The sequence below is a fragment of the Megalobrama amblycephala genome, linkage group LG21 (genome assembly GCF_018812025.1).
Source record: "Megalobrama amblycephala isolate DHTTF-2021 linkage group LG21, ASM1881202v1, whole genome shotgun sequence".
Taxonomy (NCBI): domain Eukaryota; kingdom Metazoa; phylum Chordata; class Actinopteri; order Cypriniformes; family Xenocyprididae; genus Megalobrama; species Megalobrama amblycephala.
This window is the reverse complement of record NC_063064.1, coordinates 10,316,356-10,340,441: the sequence shown is the minus strand read 5'-3', so window position 1 is coordinate 10,340,441 and position 24,086 is coordinate 10,316,356. Positions and strand designations below refer to the sequence as shown.

Here is a 24,086-nt window from a genome sequence, read left to right as displayed (position 1 = left end):
AACAATTTAATTTTTTTTGTAAAAATAATATATAATATATATATAATATAAATATATATTTTTCAAATATAATATATTTCAAAAAAAGGTTCAATTTCATCTTGATAAACAAGCTGTAGATGGACATCATGACCTTTTTGGAGAGTATCATGGGTAAGACAGAAACTTCTGGTAAGCAACATAGTAAGAAAAGTGGCAGTCATGAGATATTAATAAGAAAAGCACAAATACAACACCCTTCAGTTTAAATTTTTGCTGCATCATGAAATAAACCAGGAATCTGGTTTTGAGTTAAATAAGTGTTAATAAATACAGCAGCATTTGAGTATGGCAGTTGTCATACCCTATCAGTCAGAGTTCAGACGCACATCATCAGAGAATGATGATACTGGTTAAAGATAAGCTGTCTTCTTTAAAGGAGCTGTCTTCTGCGCCGAATCCAGTGTAGAAAATATCACAGATTATTATTATAATGGGTTCTATTATCTTTTGACGCGTCGCTCGCGTCCGGTGCACACAACTCTTCCACTTCCATTATACAAGCTGCTTGTAGTCCAAACCAGGCGTTTTTGTAGGCATTAAACTGCCATAACTTTAAAAGACAATATCTCTGTTTGCATTGAACTTTCAGCGCTGTAACTTTGCAGATACTGTTTATGCTCAAGCAGCAACATTACACACTAACTAAAGTTAAAAAAGTAAAATCACAATGAACCACCCCTTTAAGCAAAAAGCAAATATTAATGTCCTTAATAATGCTGTTATTGTTACTATTATTCTTTTCAAAATCTAATTTTAATATCTAATTTCAGCAGATAATTTGATAGTTGTGTATTATTTGGATGTGTAACCAGTACTTAGTAGATGACCCCTATCCTGCATCCTTGCATTATAAAATATATGGGTTGTGATACACATAGGTAGATTAAAACATTTAGGCCTACACTATGTTCTCTTATACATTTTAAAATAATTTAGACAAAACATGTTTTATGCCATTATGCTAAATCATTTATGATTTCTTAAAGTTTTTTGAAGCTAATGTCTGACAAATGTCAAGGGAACTTTATCTCAGTAAACATTTTTGACAGACTCAAGCACATTTGTAGATAAGCAAGTAAGAACCATGTGCTAATGTTTTCTTTTAAGGGCTTCCAGATTCTAATCCAAGCCAAATATATATAATTTTTCATGACTTTTTTATAACTCTACAAAATTTGAGCAGTGTCTGATTGGCATTTATGAAAACCTGTGTACTTGGATAGTTCGTACGTTTAACTCCAAAAAAAAGAAGGTGACATGAGAAGGATGAGTGGCACACTCATGTACCTGCTGTTGGCCAATCACAGCCCTCTGCTGTCAGAATAGACCAATCACACTCGCGATAATGCTTGCTATTTGATCATTCAGTCACAGTAATAGAAAACGAAACCAAAAGTTTGCATTTGTAAGACGCCATTTCAGATTGCTGCACAAAAGTCTACAGGTTCTATCATATTTATTGGTAAGTCCGGTAATGTCCTTCTCATAACTTCCATGAAGTTTTCATATAAATATCTTGACGTGTGTGTGTGTGTGTGTGTGTGTGTGTGTGGTATTTATATTTATGATCAAACTCGATTGAGAGTTTACTACAGGGTATACTCGAGGCGCGAGGCAAAAGTAACTAATAATGTTTATCATATAATACATTTCTGCAAAATATGAATAAATCCAGGTTTTAATGAGATTTTATCAACATTCACATCGAGGTCAACATTTGTTATATTTTTATTTACACCATTGTCATAGCCACGGGTTGGGCTGGGCCTTCCTAGGAAACGTACATAGATACTGTTGTCTCTAACTTCAAATCCCAATCTGTAATTGTTTTTTGTGTTATTAATACAGCATCATCTGTCCTGCTTAGTAGTGCATAGTACAAGGTTATTGTTTACAAAGAAATGCTCAATGATGGCACTTCTAGGTTCTTTTTGGCACACCAGAAATGAAATTGCACAATATTTACACACACACACACACACACACACACACACACACACACACACACACACTTGTTTTTGTGAAATGTGGGGACATTCCATAGGCGTAATGGTTTTTATACTGTACAAACCGTATTTTCTATCCCCCTACACTACCCCTACCCCTAAACCTAACCCTCACAGGAAACTGTGCACACTTTTACTTTCTCACAAAAACTCATTCTGTGTGATTTATAAGCCTTTTGAAAAGTGGGGACATGCTGAATGTCCTCATATTTCACCTCTTTTTGTAATACCTATGTCATACCCATGTCATTATACACATTTGTGTCCTGATATTTCACAAAAACAAGTACACACACACACACACACACACACACACACACACACAAACGTTTCAGTGGATTTTGTTCGAAATGAAGTCACATCAGTTCGTTCTTTGATTTTGTTTGAAGTATATCAGGGCCTTAATAGTCAACTTATTTTCAGCAGTTATCAAGCTTGTACACACTGGTCACAGACACAAAGATGTACCTTTAATTTCACCAAGCTGATTTCTCAGTAAAAAAAAAACCCACATTCATCATGTTTTCAGGCCATTTCAAGTTTGATTTTGATGTGACATAAAGAGGAGACATCTAAATGGCTGAGTTGTTTACTTTACTTTAATGCCATCATTATTGTCTTCATTCAATAACTCAAGAACATGCACAAACCAATCATATCCTATCATAACCAATCATATCTATGACTTTCCCCCGTTCATTCTCAGTTATCTCCTGCTAAACCTACCGCATGCTTTGGGGGGGTCTGTTCAAACTCAAAGGGCTCAGGGGAGGCAAGAAACACGTGGGGTCCCGCTGTTATGGAGGGCCAAACCTGCAAAAACATTTGAGCTCAGAGTGGCAGTGCTAAAGCTTTGAGGCCACAGTGACACCTTGTGGTGTGACTAAACGAAACGCAAGAGGTTTGGACGTGCATTTGCAAGAAGTCGCACAGGGAATGAATGACTTAGAGATGGGCAATTTATCCAAAATCTTATATCACTGTTTAAGTCATTTAAAATCACCCTAACTGTATATATATACCATCTTTATTCCGAAAAACATCGCTGGTCGGGATTTCTTAATTGTCTTGGCACACATAATCAGAAGCAACTGCCTTCAACAAATCTGATACTTTGACACAGAAGCATGTGAAATGATCCACTATTAATCACATTTAATGTAAATGCGCTTACATTAAATGTGAGCCAACTGCATTTTAATGTAACTTCCAAAAACAAACTTTTTTTCTATTAGGAGGTCATATTCCCCCCATAAATTGATTTCCAGGGCCATTTTATTCAAAACTTATTAAGTATGCATCATCGTATGATCAAGTTCTTAATTTTAGTCAAAAAATTCAGTTATTATAATAATAAGGCACTATGGCTGTTATCAGCAAAATATAATTTTAAAGGTCCCCTTGAACATGTTTTTAAAAGATGTAATATAAGTCTAAAGTGTCTCCTGAATAGGGCTGGGTACCGAACTCGATACTTTTTAGGTACCGATCGAACTGCCTCGATACTATCGAGTATCGAAAAGTGTCTTGTCATTCGGTACCAAATTTCGGTACCTCAGAATGGAGCCGAGGAGAGGGGCGGAGAAATGCTTTCGCTGTCTCGTTGAGGAGCAAGTAACGTCGCGCTACATTGTTATTTATATCTAAATATATAAACCTATACGCGTGAGAGGGCGATTGAATCAACGGTTTCGTTTTCAGTTCATCTCCGAATGGACGGGAGAGAAACGGCTGTTTATGTGAGCAGCCGGTTCACTACAGATACTGTTAACAGAAAACAAAAGTGTCGCACTGCTTGCAGAAACAGCGGAACGCGCAATGTTTTTTATAGTCTAGTTATGGACAGGTACAACACACAGCAGCTTTACATCAGCATTCGTTCCTCATGTCTATGGAAACACGCGACCGGTTCGTGACAGGCTCGTTCGCCTGCACGAGCACAGGCTCTGCCTCTGGCTCCAGAACGCGAACAATTCTGCTGAAAAAGGGGTATCAGCGTCCTCCTGATACTGCGGATAATTTGCGGGTCGGGCCAAGTAATAAAAAAATAACATTCAAATTAATTGCGGGTGGATGAGAGATGAATCATTAATGTGTTGATTTTAATAAAGACACAGAACTCTTATTTCACGGTAAGACGCAACGAACTTGCGTCACTCTTACTTCCGCTTTGATCTTGTTAATAATAATTAATTTTTTGAAGAAGAACAATTGCTGAGTGATTTAAAAAGAGCCTCACATACTTAATTTTTGCATTGAAAACTAAACTTTAGTAAAACTATTTGCACTGATTTATTGTGTTGGGTAAATTTGGTTAATTTGTGCTTTTTTTTATTCCCCGCAGTGGCTCAGGAGATGAGTCTTTGATTCTGAAAAAAAGTCAACAAAGTTAAAATATAAAATCAAAGATTTTTTTGAGGTTATGTAATCTTGTTTAAACAGATTTTATAAAACTGGTACCGAGAAATGTATCGTTTAGGTATCGGTATCGAAGTCAAGGTATCGGTATCGTCTCGGTATCGAAAATTTTTGAACGATACCCAGCCCTACTCCTGAATGTGTCTGTGAAGTTTCAGCTCAAAATACCCCCGTTTTTTTTTATAAATTTTTTTAACTGCCTATTTTGGGGCATCATTAACTATGCACTGATCTACACTCGACCCCGCCCCCTGCCAATCGCGTCTTCCCTGCCACACGAGCTCTGGACTATATTACAGCGCATTTACAAAGTTCACACAGCTAATATAACCCTCAAATGGATCTTTACAAGATGTTCGTCATGCACGCTGTATGCATGCTTCGAATTATGCGAGTAAATTATTTATTTTGGATGTTAACGGTTGTTTCTCTATGAGTTTGAGGCTGTGCTCCGTGGCTAACGGCTAATGCTACACTGTTGGAGAGATTTATAAAGAATGAAGTTGTGTTTATGCATTATACAGACTGCAAGTGTTTAAAAATGAAAATAACGACGGCTCGTCTCCGTGAATACAGTAAGAAACGATGGTAACTTTAACCACATTTAACAGTACATTAGCAACATGCTAACGAAACATTTAGAAAGACTATTTACAAATATCACTAAAAATATCATGTTATCATGGATCATGTCAGTTATTATTGCTCCATCTGCCCTTTTTTGCTATGGTCTTCGCTTGCTTACCTAGTCTGTTGATTCTGCTGTGCACATCCAGACGTTCTGCCCTTTCTAATGGCTTGAATATGAGCTGGCAATGGCATATGCAAATATTGGGGGCGGACCCCGCGAATGTTACGCAACAGTCGGTGTTATGTTGAGATTCGCCTGCTCTTCGGAGGTCGTTTAAACAAATGAGATTTATAAAAGAAGTGTCACAAGCCGGGCTAGAACTCGGGTCTCTGATGTAGTAGTTGAGAGATCTGCCACTAGACCACAGAGGCTGTAAAGTTGGACCCAAATGAAACACTCAAGGCAGAACTCCAGGCAATGTTGGTTTATTTAAAAAAAAAAGTCTTTGCAAGCCAAAAATCTAACAAAAGTTCTTCTCAGACAGAGGCATTGATAACATGAGAGAAACATATAAAAATAAAAGCTCCTCGAGGGGAGAAAACAAAACTAGAGCTCCTTAACAATGAAATAACTAAGAACACCTTACTTGAGGTAGCATGGAAGGACTAGGAAGGACTTGGAACAACAAGCAGGTAGCACGCAGCCAAGACTCAAAAACCAAGTGAGGAACAAAAGGAAAAACACAGCTAAAATACCCTAAGAGAAACAAGGCACAGGTGACCTGGATAATGCTAACAAGATCAAACGAGGAAGAATAAGACAGAGGGGAACACAGGGGGCCTCTAGAGGCATGGAGACAAACTACAGGAGGTAGAATGCTGACAAGAAGGAGGAAACAATGGAGTTTGAGACTCACTGTATGTCTTTTCCATGTACTGAACTCTTGTTATTTAACTGTGCCTAGGTAAATTCAATTTTTGAATCAAGGGCACCTTTAAATATAGTCGCCCTGTCATGACTTGGATCCTTGAGTTTTACCCTTTTTTAAATAACATATGTTATAGGAATTTTAACACAGAACTGCTGTACCTCTAAAGAACACGTGGTGTTTTCTTATTGAATTAATCAGCTGAATTAATGATTGAACTCATTCGTTAAGACAGTGACTTGCTGCCACCTACTGTCTGTTTTAGTTTCATATTTAACCCTTATAGGGTCTTTGGGGTCTGCACAGACCCCAAACGACGTTTGCTCAAATAAAAAAAAATATTCTCTTTGTCCAAATGACATGAAACTTTGTACCGTTGTTAACACTTTCTAGATCTACAAAGAAAAAAAAATCGGAGTGATATCTTGTTTTTATGTTAGTGTAAAGAAAAGGGTCACACTCAGGGTCTTCGGGGTCTCCACAGACCCCAGGCAATAAAATGTAATTTTGTTATAAAATAACTGCTTTTTAAAAAAGAAATGTAATTTTACTCTGTTTATTAATGTTTTTACTTCATATTTGTGCAGTTTTTGGAGGATTTCTCGTATCTTTTAAATTTATATAAATAAATAAATGAATTAATATTTTTACAAAAACAGCTTTTTATGTAAAATTCACTTTATAAAAGACCCACATTTCTAACTTTCATTCATGGGGATAACATGGATAATTTGACATGGTTTAGTGTGAGATTTTTGCCCATCTTTTGGAAAATGCCGTTTTAAAAGTAAAAAAAAATCACTTTTACCAGTAGATGGCTGCAGAGCTCCACTATTTGCTATGTGCTATCTGACTGACTGAAAGACATCTTTTCATAAGTTTTTTTTTGTTGGATTCATATCTAAATGTTATGAAATCACAATTATAACAATAAAAAATACTTTTTGTCAAAGTTTAGCATTTTTTGTACTGAAAAAAATTAATTTTTCCAAAATGTTGATTTTGAGGATGAATTTTGTCCATTTTCACAGTGGAGTCTCATCATAATGTAACAATATTGAAAAACTATTTTTTTTCATTACAAAATATACTAAACTTTGACAAAAAGTACCCTTTATTGTTATAATTGTGATTTCATAATATTTAGATATGAATCCAACTGAAAAAAACTTATGAAAAGATGTCTTTCAGTCATTCAAATAGCACATAGCATATAGTGGAGCTCTGCAGCCATCTACCGGTAAAAATGATAGTTTTTTTACTTTTAAAACTGCATTTTCCAAAAGATGGGCAAAAATCTTACACTAAACCATGTCAAATTATCCATGTTATCCCCATGAATGAAATTTAGAAATGTGGGTCTTTTATAAAGTGAATTTTACATAAAAAGCTGTTTTTGTATAAAAACCTATTTTAAAAAAATATTTTTTTAATTTATTTATATAAATTTAAAAAATATGATAAATCCTCCAAAAACTGTACAAACATGGAGTAAAAACATTAATAAACAGAGTAAAATTAAATGTTTTTTAAAAAAACAAGCATTTTGTTACAAAATTGCATTTTGTTGCCTGGGGTCTGTGGAGACCCCGAAGACCCTGAGTGTACTTCCCAAACGAAGACCGCATAAGGGTTAAACATATTATTTCATTGATTCCATCATTTCATATTTATATATTTAAAATTGTATATTTAAAACAATCTCTTAATGATTTTTATGCAATTGTAATGGCAGTGTAAAAGAATTCTCATCTGCATTAAGCAGTCTGTGTACATATACCTAATGCCACTTGAAGAGACAGCTTCTGTCCCACCTCTGCAGTGCAAAGATGGCTTTTGATGATTTTATTTTACTGGTAACAACCATAGTGGCATATGATACTGTGAAAATTCACATTCACAATTTTAGTTCCCTGGCACAAGCACACCTCATTTTTTTATTTTCTCTGCAAAATGACCACTACATAGTTAGCTGTCATGAAAATGACAAAGTGCAAAGAAATATGAAAATCCTATGAACAGATTTCAAGATTTTTTTGTTTGTTTTGTTTTCTTGTTGACTGTGTGAGATTTGGCAACCCTGCATTATAGAATATTGTTTATTAGGATTGTAGGATTTTTTTCTCTTATATATCATTTATGTTCTCAGTGTTTCTAACAGACTGAAAATCATGATTAAATTATAGGAGAGCACCGCTTGTTAAAATGAGTCTCTCTGAGGAGAGAGAGGAGGGAGATCCTGTTCAGAACCAGATAGCAACATCTCTAGAGCCCAGCTGTGTGTCTATGAAGAGTGATGAATCCATGCGAATCCCTGTCACCTTCAGTGATGGAGAAGTGATCTTCAACCCCAGGTGAGACAATAACCAGTATTAGAGACAAGAGACAAAACTATTAATTAAACAACAGAAAGATAATCAGAATTATTGTTTTATTAGTATCTGAATCCATCATGTCCAGTATCCAGCTGTGTCTATGAAGAGTGACAGGGATTTGAATCCTTTTATCAAATTTTTTTGTTGTCTGTTTTGTACGCAACAAATGACGTCAGAAAAGCATCAGTATGTTATAATCGGTTATGGTCTATTACTGAATCGATACTGAATCGTCCTCGCCTGCATCGCGATGCATCACAGAAATTATCAATTTTGACACCCCTACTCAGAAGGCCTTTATTAACCCCTCTGGAGCTGTATGGATTGATGGATATTTTTTTTGTTTGTGTTTGGCTGAAAGAAGGAAGTCATATACACCTAAGATGGCTTGAGAAGTAAATTATGGAATAATTTTCATTTTTGGGTGAACTAACCCTTTAAAGAGGACCTACAATGCCCCTTTTTACAAGATGTAAAATAAGTCACAGGTATCCCCAGCTCAAAATACACCACAGATCATTTATTATACCATGCCCTAAATTTTTTGGCATATGTGTCTCCTTAAATGTAAAATAACCTGCCGCTTCCCACCCCCTTTCCAGAAAAACATTTTGTTTTCTTGTTGACTGTATGAGATTTGGCAACCCTGCATTATAGAATATTGTTAATTAGGATTGTCATTTATGTTCTCAGTGTTTCTAACGGACTGAAAATCATGATTAAATTATAGGAGAGCACCACTTGTTAAAATGAGTCTCTCTGAGGAGAGAGAGGAAGGGGGAGATCCTGTTCAGAACCAGAGAGCAACATCTCCAGAGCCCAGCTGTGTGTCTATGAAGAGTGATGAATCCATGCGAATCCCTGTCACCTTCAGTGATGGAGAAGTGATCTTCAACCCCAGGTGAGACAATAACCAGTACTGGAGATAAGAGCCAAAACTTTTCATTTTCATCGGAAAGAATCCATTATGTCCGGTATCCAGCTGTGTCTATAAAGAGTAGAGTTGGGAATCGTGAGAAAGTTTCCGGTTCCGATTCCGGTTCTGCCTAATGATTCCGGTTTCATTAAAATAATTAAAAAACTAATAAAAAATAGTAGTAAGGGAAAAATGCACAATACTCGACTCAAACAGTCCTTTTTGTGTTTATTAATGTTGTAAAATGAATTTAATAGATATGAATTTATCTCAACAAATTTGCTAATACTTTACAATAAGGTTCATTAGTTAACATAAGTTAACTACATTAACATGAACAAATAATTAACTACATTTCTATAGCATTTATTAATCTTTGTTAATGTTAGTTTCAACATTTACTAATATATTATTAAAATCAAGAGTTGTATTTGTTAACAATAGTGCACTGTGAAGTAACATGAACAAATTCTGATCGTCTATATTTTATTAACATTAACAAAGATTAACAAATACAGTAACAAATGTATTACTCATGGTTAGTTCATAAATGAACCTTATAAAGTGTTACCACAAATTAGATAAGATGCTTGAACACACATGTAAGATTCAGACAGGTAAAACAGAATATTTTTGTAAGTTGGATTCATTAAGACTTGTTTCTGAAAGAATGATTCAGTGATAGACACATTTTTAACAGTAATTTTGTTGCCACCTTGTGGCGTAACAATGCAATTGATACAGTTGTCACTTTCAGAACAGAAGTTAATTTATTATACATAAACATCAGCGTTTCTATCTGAATAATAAACTTTTGTATACTTCTGTTATAACTGGAATAGGCCTGTTTGTCACATAAATAATGATACTGTGCATTTGAAAAGATTATTTGTGAAGCTGTTTATATTTAAACATGACAACTCTCTTCAGATCAATGGCAGCGCGATTGCAGATTTGAATGTCGCAATTTTATTTTCGTCAAAGATTTAATGTACATGGGCGATCATGTGGGTGATAATGAAATCGAGAACGCGATCTTTTAAAGATTAATCGTGCAGCTTTGGGCACCTCTCTCTCTGCATTGAAATCTTATGCATATGAGTAGCGCTGCGTGAGGGCTTTTAAAGTGTTTTCATTGCTATAAAATTATACTGTTGATCACGAGATTCTTGTCTCTCGCCTGGAATCCTGCGTCGGTCTACGGGGGGAGGTCTTAAGTTGGTTTAAATCTTTTTTAACTAATCGAAGCTTCTCAGTTAAAGTCGGTAATTTCACCTCCTCCTTAGGCAATCTAAGCTGCGGTGTTCCTCAGGGTTCTATTTTAGCTCCCACCCTTTTCTCTCTTTATTTACTTCCTTTGGGCTCCATCTTTAGGAAACATGGCGTTTCTTTCCATTGTTACGCAGATGACATGCAAATCTATCTGCCTGTAACAGGAAAAGAAAAATCTCCTCTCCATACTCTTATTAGCGTGTCTGGACGATGTTAAATCATGGCTTTCCAATAATTTTCTTTTCCTGAACTCAGATAAAACGGAAGTCATTGTCTTCAGCCCCTCTGACTCCAGAACACAAAATCAAATTGATCTTGAGTCATTAAGTTCGTTTATCTCTCCCCAAGTGAGGAATCTGGGAGTGGTTATTGACAACTGTCTGAAATTTGACAAACAAATAAGTACCGTTGTTGGTTCAAGTTTTTTCCATCTTCGCTCTCTCTCAAAAATCAAATCCTTCCTTTCGGAGGGCTCTTTAGAGACTGCAATCCGTGCCTTCATTACATCACGACTGGACTATTGCAATTCCCTGTACTACGGGATCGCAAAAACCCAAATTTCTAGATTACAAGTAGTCCAAAATGCTGCAGCTAGATTTCTGAAGAGGCGTAAGAAATTCGATCACATTACGCCCCTCCTGAGATCTCTACACTGGTTGCCCACCCAGTTTAGAATCGAGTATAAAATCCTACTACTTGTATATAAGTCTTTAAATAATCTAGCTCCCTCCTATCTGACCAACCTTCTTCACCCTTACACTTCTGCGAGACGACTGAGATCGGAGGGAAAACTACTCTTAAAGATCCCTAGAACCCGTCTAAAGACAAGGGGAAATCGAGCTTTTGAAGTGGCTGGCCCCACGCTCTGGAACAATCTTCCAAACTCTGTCAGAATGGCCTCCAGTTTATCTGAGTTTAAATCATGCCTTAAAACTCATCTTTTCTCTCACGCTTTTGGTATATAATGTAGGTATTTGAGTGTAATTATATATGTGTATGTTCATGCATGTATATGTATGTCTATATATGTGTACATAGGGTGTATTTGTATGTGCATGTATGCGTATATCATGTATGTCTCATGTATGTACGTGTGTGTGTACGTGCAAATATCTACATATATAATGTAGGGGTATATGTATGTGTGTATACATATGGATGTATATATTTGTGGATATGTGAGTATGTGTGTGTATATAATGTCCATATTTTTCTGCCTTCTGTTTCTTTGTCTTTTAACTGTTTCTTTTATATTTTATGTACACTTCTCTTCTAATTGTTGTACAGCACTTTGGTCGGCCTGGCCGTTTTTAAACGTGCTTTAGAAATAAACCGAACTTGAACTTGAACTTGAACTTGAAAATTCATGATGTGAGATGTCTCTGTTAAAGGATATGCTGCTCGCACTTTGACCATCCATCACACCAGAACCATTTTCGGAACCGAAACTTAGAAGTCTTGCATGGTTCCGGTTCTTTTAAAAAAATACTTCCGGTTCCAGATGAGAACTGGTTCTCGGTTCCCAACCCTAATAAAGAGTGACAGTGATTTGAATCCTTTCATCTGTTTTTTTTTTTTTTTTTTTTTTACGTGACAAATGACATTAGAAAAGCGTCAGTACGTTATAATCGGTTATGGTCTATTACTGAACCAATACCGAACCATCCGTGTGTATATTGCGATCCATCGTAGAAACTATTAATTTCAACACCCCTACTCAGAAGGCCTTTATTAACCCATTTGGAGCCATATGGATTACTTTTATGATGGATGGATTGATGGATCAAAATACAACACAGATAATTTATTATACCATGCCCTAAAATGCTACTTTTTGGGCATATGTGTCTCTTTAAATGAAAAATAACCTGCTGCTTCCCACCTCTTTCTAGAAAAGGGGAAAAAAAATTCTTGTTGACTGTGTGAGATTCAGCAAACCTGCATTATAGAATATTAATTATTAGAATTGTCTATTTTTTTTCTTCCTATGTATCATTTATATTATCAGTGTTTATAAAGGGTTGAAAATCATGATTAAATTGTAGGAGAGCACGAGGTGAGGTGACAGAGGAGGGAGTTCAGAACCAGAGAGCAACATCTTTAGAGCCCAGCTGTGTGTCTATGAAGAGTAATGAATCCATGAGAATCCCTGTCACCTTCAGTGATGGAGAAGTGATCTTCAACCCCAGGTGAGACAATAACCAGTACTGGGGACAAGCGAGAATTATCTGTATGTATATATATTTTTCTTAGTAACTAAAAACCACAGCTTTACAATTAGTAGAGAGACACTGCCAGATAGAATTAATTCACACAACAGTTCTCTTATTAATGCATTATATAATGTAAACTTTACTGTGCTAATTTATCTGTATCTGATTTAGAGCAAGCAGAGATCTGTGAAAAATATAATGACCCAAGGTGATGAAATTAAACTGTTATGTAGGAGCAATAGTCTTGGGCAGCGCTATGTCATACGCCAAAGCTGAGGACAAGGTTTATTTGTTCATTAATGACATAATCACCAATAGTCATGTAATTCATTTTTGATTTTTTCAGCAGGGTTGTGTCTCAGTTGGTTTTGAGAATGACACATGGCTTTACTAGACAATCTTGCAGCTAGTGCCCTCATTCATTCTATGTGTTTTTTCCCCTGTTGTGTGGATAGAGATGATCAGACTGGAGAACTGCAGGATTCTAACTTACCAAAAGATGATGAACTACAGAAAGCCAAAGACCAACACAAAACCAGCATGAAGAACAAGAATGAGAGCTTATTTGAGGGGATCAAACTACAAGAGAATCAAACTCTTCTGAACAGGATCTACACACAGCTGTACATCATAGAGGGAGAAAGTGAAAAGGTGAATGAAGAACATGAGGTTTTGCATATGGAGAAAACTCCCAGAACACAACCCTCACAAGACATTCCAATCAGCTGCAATGACATCTTTAAACCTTTGGCTGAACCAGGATGTGAGCAGAAAGACAAAATAAAGGTTGTTCTTACTAAAGGCATTGCTGGAATTGGAAAAACCGTTTCTGTGCAGAAGTTCATTCTGGACTGGGCTGAGGGAAAAGCCAATCAGGATGTAGATTTCATGTTTTTGCTTGCATTTCGGGAGATAAACTTGATTAAAGAAGATCAGTACAGTCTTCACAGACTTCTGGGTGACTTCAATCCTGAACTTCAAAATCCTGACTCAAAGAATTACGAGGAGTGCAAAGTTGTGTTCATCTTTGATGGTCTGGATGAAAGCAGAATTACACTGATGTTTTCAGACAGTGAGACAGTTTCTGATGTAAATGAGTCTTCATCAGTGGGTGTGTTGATGTCAAACCTCATCAGAGGAGAGCTGCTTCCCTCTGCTCACATCTGGATCACCTCCAGACCAGCAGCAGCCAATCAGATCCCCTCCAAATACATCAACCGTGTGACAGAAATTCAAGGATTCAGTGACCCTCAGAAGGAAGAATATTTCAGGAAAAAAATTAGTGAGGAGCATCAAGCCAGCAGAATCATCTCACATATTCGAAGATCAAGAAGCCTCCACATCATGTGCCACATACCCGTCTTCTGCTGGATCTCAGCCAATGTGCTTCAAAACCTCCTGAAACTAGATGACAGTGTAGAAATCCCTCAAACTCTGACTGAAATGTACATCCACTTTCTACTCATTCAGATAAACACAAGGAATCAGAAGTATGAAGAGAGAGATCCAAAGAATCTCTTGCAGTCCAACAGAGAAGTGATTTTGAAACTTGCTGAACTGGCTTTCAAACAGTTGATTAAGGGCAATGTTATGTTTTACGAGGAGGATCTAAGCGAGTGTGGCATAGACATCACTGATGCCTCAGTGTATTCTGGGATTTGCACTGAGACCTTTAGGGAGGAATCTGTGATTCATCACAGGAAAGTCTACTGCTTCATACATCGGAGCTTTCAGGAGTTTCTAGCAGCTTTATGTGTATTTTACTCCCATCTGATGAAGAAAATGGAACCATTGCAGTTCTTTCTGGATAACAGATCTGAGAGCTACACATCTAAGCCAAAGTCTTTGTGTGAGCTTCTAAAATCAGCAGTTACTAAAACTCTTCAGAGTAATAATGGTTACCTGGATCTTTTTCTGCGGTTCCTGTTGGGCATCTCACTGGAGTCTAATCAGAGACTCTTAGAGGATCTACTGACACTTACAGAAAAAAGCTCAGAGACCATCAGAGAAATCACACAGTACATTAAAGACAAAATTAAGGAAAGTTATGGTCTATTGGCTGACAGATCCATCAGTCTGTTCTTCTGTCTTCTTGAAGTAAATGATCAGACTCTGTACAGAGAGATTCAGGAGTTTGTGAAATCGGGTGAACATTCAGAGAATAAACTCTCCCCTGGTCACTGCTCTGCAATAACCTACATTCTTCAGATGTCAGAGGAAGTACTGGATGAATTTGATCTCAATAAATACAACACATCAAATGTGGGTAGAAGGAGACTAATACCAGCTGTGGTTAACTGCAGAAAAGCTCTGTGAGTATTTTATTTACATATTTTTTATTGTCAATCACAGAATACAGATAACATTAGCCACCCATCTCCTCTTCACTCCATTGTTATTCTTCACTACAGACTTGTTGGATGTAATCTATCCGATCAGCATTGTGAAAGTTTGTCTTCAGCACTGCGATCATCAAACTCCTGTCTGACAGAGCTGAACCTGAATAACAATAACCTGCAGGATTCAGGAGTGAAGCTACTCTCTGTTGGACTGAAGAGTTCAGACTGTCAACTGAACATACTGAGGTTTGAGTTTTACACATATTCATTCAGTATGTTGAAATATGTTAATGAATAGTTTGTTTAAATAAATCAGTTAATGTCATTGTATTGTATTTTAAATATTTGTTTAATGGCATCTTTTTTATGAAGGAAAGCCAGTATCACTAATTCCAGTATCGCTACTGATGTCTCTATGAAACCGATTTTTATTACTTAAAGGCATATAGCTTTACAATATAATTGAAAGCTATCATATTTTAAAAATGTATAAGACTAAACATTATATTAAATGATATAACAACTTTAAAACAATTTTCACATAAAACCATTATAATAAATGCCACAATCACCTGTTACCTTCAATTTTTTTTCTATTGGCCCAGTCAGACCAGACCTGTCAAAATGCAAAGTTATTGTTTTTGTTGTTTTTGACCCATGTAACCTTGTAAACAGTGCTTTAAGATTTTTAGGTCTAACAGGTAGGATAGATACAGAAATTGAATAAGTTATCAAACACTTCATAGTTTTCACTGCATAAATTATAAATTAAATATAGATTATATATAATTAAATATTGACCCCTTTGCCCGAGAGAGCAGTTCCCTCCTGGACGAAATCTATATAGGAGAGCCATCAAGGAGAGAAACGAGGTCTGAAAACCAAACTCAGGCCAACCAGGTGAACTCTCTCTAGAACTCCTGGGAGCAGAACAAACGGGGAAAAGCATACAGATTTAAGCTCTGCCACTTCTACACCATGGTGTCCAGCCCAAGAGGAGCTGAGGGAGAACCACAGTGGACAATAAGTCTTCTCTAGAGATGCGAAAAGATCTACTCATCTACTACATCAGGGCAAAGTAGGGTTTAGCTCCAACCCTAATTAAACACACCTGATCCAGCTAACCAAGGTTTGTAGAAGTTCTAGAAACTTCCAGGCTGGTGTGTTGTAGCCGGTTGAAGCTAAACTCTGCAGGACAGTGGCCCTCTAGGAGACAAGTTTGACACCCCTTCCTAAAGTTTATTTATTTGGTTTTCCTCTTAATCATCATTTATGTCTTAAATGACTCTACATATCCATCTATAAATTTTATCTTAACAAAACATTTGTATAATAAAGTATATTGAAATATCTAATTCAAAGGTGATATTTATAAAAACAGAATTAGTATCAACTTTTGTAATAGGCAATTATTGGGTATACTCACGTGTTTTGTTTTTCTTCAGATTGACAGGTTGTAGATTGACTGGTGATTGCTGTGAAAGTCTGTCTTCAGCTTTACAGTCATCGAACTCCCATCTGAGAGAGCTGGACCTCAGTAACAATAGCCTGCAGGATTCAGGAGTGAAGCAGCTGTCTGTTGGACTGAAGAGTTCACATTGTCAACTGAACATACTGAGGTTTGCCTATCACATTTAGCTCTAAATAAAAGATTTTAACAAAAAATAGCTTGTGAGTAAAGACCAAGTGTGGTTTAAAAAAATATAATTTGGATGTAGCATGGTTTTAAGCAGTTTATATAATTTAAATATCAAATAAAAATTACTTATTTAATTTTAATTATAAAAGTACTATTTAAAGTAAAAAAGTAAAATAAAACAGTTGAATTTAGTCAAGTAATTTTCAAAATACAAATGCATAGTAATAAATAAATGCACTACAAGCAATACACAAAATGTTAGACATTTTTGCTGAACAGTTGAGGTGAGTCAAGTGAGTTCACTCTTTTGTCTGCACATCCTGTTTCCCCCACATCTTCTTTGCTTGTTTACATGTGCCATGTACATGTGTGGCCACATATTCTTCAGTATTGTTTTCATATTGAACATACACTGCACTCCAAACTAAATAAATGATTCCTATGTAAGGCATGTGGAAGGGAAAATACTCTTAAAAGGTCATGGGTCAGATTTACTAACAGTTTGCACCAGAGCAGACACTCTTTGGCCCTTAAAAAAGAAGTCAGGATTTACTTAAGACAAACAGTGAAAAATTAACATTAAAAAGACATGGATACAGTAATTTTTATAGCTTGCACAAATGCATTTTTATAGCTTTACAAATGCATTTGTAGGAGTCTCAGAAACAAAATTTATGCAGTTTGCAGTTGTCAGTTTACTGGCATTTGCAACATTATTTAACATGCAAAAGTCTTAACCCATTATGATCTGACATGATGTTACACAGGTTTCTGGGCAGATGTTCAATTTCTTCAGTCTTGTCACATGAAAAGATATAATAAAATATTTACAAAAATGTGAGGGGTGTACTCACTTCTTTGAGATACTCTATTTTGCACATTAATGTTCAAACACCATGTTAAAAGTGAGTTTTGCAAAATAGGTCCCCTTCAAGGTTGAAGTTTCTTACTTCTTTATTGTTCTGCTTAGATTGGTCACCTGTAATATCACTGGTCAGTGCTGTGACAGTTTGTCTTCAGCTCTACAATCATCAAACTCCCATCTGAGAGAGCTGGACCTGAGTAACAATGACCTGCAGGATTTCAGAGTGAAGCGGCTGTCTGCTGGACTGGAGAGTTCACACTGTCAACTGAACATACTGAGGTATTTAACAGATTAAGAATTACTCTCATCAAAGTAAACATGTCAGTTTTATCCTGCTCTTTACTTATTGGGTGCTTGTAATGTCTTAGCAGAACCTAGTTGCTGCAGTGGCTATTTACACTAAGTGAAAATAGCATATTCTCTTAGCAATAGATGCTATTTACAGAAAATAGTGACAATCTATTTACACTGACAATAGCAGCATTTTCTTAACAATATGCTACTTACAATAAGTGAAAATACCTATATTTTCTATTTACACTGTATAAAAGTAGCAGTTTTTTGCAATAAGTGCAAATAGTTGTTGGGTGCTATTTACTTTTAAATAATGGCTGATACTATTTGCACCACAGTATTATTGTACATTAACATGATTCAGTAATAACAGAGTGTAAATGACTATATTAAAATTATTAAATGATTACCGCTTTATTGGGACAATAAAGCCCTCCCTACACCTACCCCTACCCCTAACCGATAAACACTTATTAAACAGATGTTAGGCACTTTACTTTCATTGAAAATAAATGGCTTTCCGATCTGATGTGTGATGGGAAAAGATAGAAGAGCAAGTTCAGCAAAAGGCGTATTCGAACTTGAGTTGAATGCATAAAAAGTTACTTTCAGGCACCACACTCCCTATGGCCTTCACCACTGCAGACATTAAGTGGCGCGTGTCTTTTTTTTTTAATCTTGTGTGGCCCAACCAGATGTGGGTGGAGTTAGTTTAAATAGCCATTGCCAACAAGACAGGCTATTTACACATAGCAAAGGGTGTTCTACTAAGTACCAAAGATGCTTACCATGAAGGGGTTGAATAATTTTTTGAAAAAGACTGCAAAAGTCATTAAAAGTTGCATTTTCTGTTGAATTTGGGGAAACCACTTGAAACATTTGTTGAGCTATTTCAATTATTTTTGTTTGATTTGTTCATTACAAACACCTTAAAGTCTATCGCCAATAAACCTGATTTGCAATGAGGGTTGAATCATTTCTAATAACTTCAAGTACTGGAGTGATGCTGTTAACAGTACCCTATTAACTGAAAAAATCCATTCAGCATTGACCTATATGAACAATATACATCAAATTACTGTGTGCCATTGTTATTGAATACCTACAGTTTTGCAGACCACACTACATCAAGAAAACAACATTTTCAAATTTATCGTCCTTGGAGAGTATTTTGGTAACACTTTAGAATAGGGAACACATGTAAACTATTAACTATGAGTTTTCCCTCAATAAAGTCCTAATTTACTGCTTATTAATAGTTAGTGAGGTAGTTGTTAAGTTTAGGAATTGGGTAGGATTAAGAATGTAGAATAAGTTAATGTAGAATAAGGCATTAATATGTGCTTAATAAGTACTGGTAAATAATACTCTAGCAATATGCATGCTAATAAGCAACTAGTTAATAGACCCTAAAATAAAGTGTTACCAGTATTTTTTTTTTTTTTTTTTTACAGTTTCATTCTATTGTAGAAGGGGGGCCAAAATATAGAGAAAAATAAGCATTTTCAAATCTATCTAGATCAGTAGTTCAGTAGTTACAGTGCTTCCCACAGGTTTGAAATATACTTGCGGTGGTAGCCAGGGGAATAATCCTCCTTTACCCATGGCACAAAAATGGTCTACTATGTGACAAACAACAAATAATGTGTGATTTGTAACAGTATTTTTATTCATTAAAAATAATTTTAATTACATAACATACTACTACATTTATTTACATATTAATGTTATGCATTTTTATGCATTGTAAATTATGCAAAATTACAGCATTTAAATGGTTCTCCTTTTCCTATGTTCTCCTTGCTGTCATATAGTGTCTCTCTCAGTGAATGGGACATACATTTTATTAGTAAAATTTATATAATGAATAATATACAGGTCATATAATGTTCTTGGTCTTTTCTTCTTGTGGGGGAGACTACAATAATTTACTATGAATTAAATGTAACTCAAATTAAATACAATTTATTGTGTAACCAAAATACTAATAATGCCTAGAAGAAGAAGAAAAAAAACTTAGTGTGTGACTTTTAATTATATAAACAAGCTCGAAACACATCAGGACTCTTATTTTGAAATGCGGGCTGATCCTTCACATTCTTACAACCGTCTAAAAAATATTATATAAAGGCCATAAAGTAGACATTGTCATAATTCATCAACTTGAGTTCATTAGCAATCGTTTGGCATACATCTGCGCTTTTCATTGATTGAGAATCACTTTGAAGCCGTCTGAAGCGCTGTTGTGCGAGCCTGTAGAAGCATAGAACGCACAACAGCGCCGCCTTGTGACTTTGCAAGATGCAGCGCTCTTTGTGAAATATTAACTGCTTCTCTGTAGCGCACGTGGAATTGTTGGCAGGAGTAAACAGTTCTTGTGCACAGAACAAGCAGCTACAAAACGCGTAGTGCCAGGAGAGAAATTTTACTAGTTAATCGATCGCGGATGGTTTCATTATCTTGGGCGAATACAAAAGTATAAGAGGATAAAAATAATAAAAGCATAAATGTGTCTCCAATTATACTTGGGCGGCCGTTAATATACCTGGGTGGCCCGCCCAAGTAAAGTCTATGTGTGGGAAGCACTGAGTTAACATTTATTAAGTGCAGCATTAAGTCAGGCTGAATAAAAGAAAGTTGCAAATGGAGATCAGGCTCGACATTAAAGGGGTCATGACAAGAGAAATCTATTTTTCCTTGATCTTTTGGCATATAAGAAGTCTTTGTATCATTCATACATCCTTTAAGTTCCATAATTTAAAATGTCCTTGTTATCAATGAAAAAAAAATTGAATCCAAGGTGGCATGTGACATCACAGGGGCACAATAATTTGCATACAATTGCCTCTGGAGCCAGACAACAACCTCTACTTTTACATTGTTGCCGAGTGGTAGCAAGTTCTGTTGTTACCAATAGAGTTAAATTAAACTTTCAACCATAGCTGGCTGACAACACTTTGGGAAATGCACCCCAGGTCATGGGGTGATAAATAGAGATCTTTCTTTGTCAAATTGGACTTTTGTGTCTTTTCTGTAGATTGTCTGGCTGCATGGTGACAGAGGAGGGCTGTTGTTATCTGTCTTCAGCTCTAAAATCCTCACATCTGACAGAACTGGATCTGAGCTACAATCACCTAGGGGATTCAGGAGTAAAGCTGCTGTCTGATAGACTGAACCATTCAAGCTGCACACTTAAGTATGTTGACACGACTGTATATGCTTGTGTGTGTTTACTGATTGTATCAGGTCTGCTGACTGTGTGTTTTATGCTTTGTGTTTTACAGTGTGGATCATGGAGGAAAGTTGAGGATTACAACAGGGCTACACAAATGTATGTCTACACACACACACACACATACTTGTTACATAGTTTACAGGGACTCTCCATTGACATAAAGATTTTTATACTGTACAAACTGTATATTCTATCCCACTACACTTACCATACCTCTAAACCTACCCATCACAGAAAACCTTCTGCATTTTTTGAATTCCAAAAAACACTGTTTAGTATGTTTAAGCCATTTGGTTTACAGGAAGGACACAGGAAGTGTTATCATAAACCATGTTTATATTATATAATACCCATGTCATTATACACATTTGTGTTCTCATAATCCCTGTATACAAGAAAACACACACGCTTTGTGATTGTTAAATGTCTCTTTTTGTGTTTAGATGCCTGTAATCTCACACTGGATCCAAACACAGCACACACTCGCCTCATTTTATCTGAGAAGAACAGAAAGGCGACAAATGTGGAAGAGTATCAATCATATCCTGATCATCCAGAGAGATTTGATGGGTGTCCTCAGGTTCTTTCTAGAGAGATTCTGTCTGAACGCTGTTACTGGGAGGCTGAATGGAGTGGAAATGCTATTATATCAGTGACATATAAAGGAATCAGAAGGAAAGGAGGAAGTTGTTCCTGTGAATTTGGATACAATAAAAACTCTTGGAGTCTAATATGCTTTAATAACAGATTTACTGTCTGGCACAATCTTATTTCAATTGACATATGTGTTCCTTCACACTCCTGTAGAAGAGTTGGAGTGTATGTGGATTTGTCAGCTGGCATTCTGTCCTTCTACAGTGTCGCTGACACAAACACTCTCACTCATTTGCACACGTTCAACAACACATTCACTGAGTCTCTCTATGCTGGATTTACAGTTTTTGATTCTGTGTCTCTGTGTCAGTAAGTAAAAAGAGAACAGCACAGTGTAAGAGTCGCAGCACAGCTCAGCATGGGGCATGACATGCCTCCAAGCTGTCTTATTCGTTTTGTTAATAAATGAAGAGTTCATTTGCAAAAACGATAAACGCCACTTTTAAAAAAAAAACATTAACTGACTGCTGTGTGTCATTCTTCAAATATAGAACATTCTGAACCCTAAATACATTTTGTGAGAAAAGCCGGTATTTTCCACTGTCAAGGCATCACGAGTTCAAGTTCTACAGCAGAAACCGACAAGCGGCCTGGTTGTTTGTGTACAGAAACCGATAAGTCCCTTTTAGCGAATCAGCGTGCAGTATTCAGGTCAGGTGACAAGGCTGCTAGTCACTTCAAAAAGACGTGCTAGCTGAGGGGAGTTTCGTCAAAGCTGACTAAAATTGATTGTGTATTTTTAATTTCAACTCCTGCAAGTCCTTTTACACCATACACTTCTTACATGTTGAACCCTTGGTTGTCCTTTTGCATCTGTCTGAGTGTTTTTGTGTGTCAGTCTTTTGCAGTGTGTGTGTGCGTTTGTGTGTTTGAGTGTGTTTTAAGTGCAATTACAAAGCAATTACTTGGTTTGGTCAAACTCTGAAACATGGTATTATTAAATGTGGTATTATCTGCTTTTGTCAAAAAAAACTTTTAATATGGAAAAAAAAATTTAATGAACCTTAATCTTGTAAGTTACTTTAGTATTTTTTGGAGTTATTATTACTTAATCAAAACAACCCAACTGCAGTTTGATTGATATTATTTGGAATACACAATAAAAAAACATGATTTGTGAGAATAAATACAAATGGAGTTATGTTTTTGCAAATTAACTCTTCAAATGTTCTCTGTTTATAAGTTCTATGTTGTATGTATATAAGCAAGTTTATATTTGTTTCTTATTTATTTGGTTCCACAGTGTTTGCTGTTTTTCAGTTTTTTATTTAAACTTTGTGTAAGTTATTTGTTATTTTATATTAGGCCTATTGCAAGGTGCATGCCATGCTTATTTGCTTTGTTAATTAAGCTGTCTTATTCCTTTTGTTAATAAAAGTTCTCTGTTTAATATAAGAGAGTTTAGTATTTGTTTTGTGGCCTTATATCAGTGACTTCATTTTTTATTGTTTTACATGTTGCTCACATATTATGGTAGCGTAGTTCATACTGAATACAGTGTAACAACAATTTTACCATTAATATTTTTATACACAACTGAAAAAAGCACAAATGTCTGGGCATGTCAAAACTTCTCCATGGCCCCAAAAATCCTCAGACCCCACAGGGATGACAGATTTACTGTCTGGCACAATCTTAATTCAACTGACATATTGTTACAACAGAGACACCGGAAGCAGAGATAAAAGCAGTTGGGTTGTTTATTGAGACAATCAGCAGAGCAACAGGTAAGTGAATGGTGATAATGGAGGTCTTGGAGATGAATGAGAGGTAATACTGTCCTTTGTATTGTGCTGCAGGTGATGGTGGAAGGAGACGCTGGAGATGGCAGACTGGAACACTCACACACACAGGCAGGTAGGAACACGAGGAGTACTGGAGACGAAGGAGATGATGAAGACAGGTAAGTATCACTTTGAGAGTCCTTGAGGTAAGTATACAACAGGTTGTATCACGAACGAGACCGGACAATGTGTGTGTGTGAGTGTGGGGTTTATGTAGTGTGGCTGATGACTGTGATGATGAGCTTCAGGTGGCGGTGATTAGAATTCCGGTGATTGAGTGCGTGGGTAAGGGAGTGAGGTGGAACCTGACGTGTCTGTGACAGTACCCCCCCCTCCCACGGCCCGCTCCTGAGGGCCGAGGACCCCGACGTCGTGGTGGTCGTCCTCGAGGTCGTGGGGCAGGTCTGTCTGGGTGGTTGGTGTGGAAAGTCTGTAACAGAGTAGGATCAAGGATATCATTCTTGGGGACCCATGAGCGTTCTTCGGGGCCGTAGCCTTCCCAATTGACCAGATATTCTAATAGACCACCACGGCG

The 24,086-nt window shown here is 36.4% G+C and overlaps 1 protein-coding gene across 3 annotated transcripts; it reads left to right on the top strand.

Annotated features, from left to right (window-relative positions):
* Positions 1–1,420: 1,420 nt before the first annotated feature.
* Positions 1,421–23,162, top strand: LOC125256716 (NACHT, LRR and PYD domains-containing protein 3-like). 3 transcript variants are annotated; one of them, XM_048172915.1, is made up of 11 exons: positions 1,421–1,504; positions 8,152–8,319; positions 9,071–9,241; positions 12,574–12,717; positions 13,197–15,053; positions 15,153–15,326; positions 16,526–16,699; positions 17,690–17,863; positions 20,916–21,074; positions 21,163–21,209; positions 21,557–23,162. In XM_048172915.1, exons 2-11 carry the CDS (start codon positions 8,171–8,173, stop codon positions 22,078–22,080), a joined length of 3,573 nt encoding a protein of 1,190 aa, XP_048028872.1. In that variant the 5' UTR covers positions 1,421–1,504; positions 8,152–8,170; the 3' UTR covers positions 22,081–23,162. The 3 variants fall into 3 exon arrangements, with proteins under 3 accessions (XP_048028872.1, XP_048028873.1, XP_048028874.1); XM_048172916.1 differs by lacking the exon at positions 9,071–9,241; XM_048172917.1 differs by lacking the exon at positions 16,526–16,699.
* Positions 23,163–24,086: the final 924 nt, after the last annotated feature.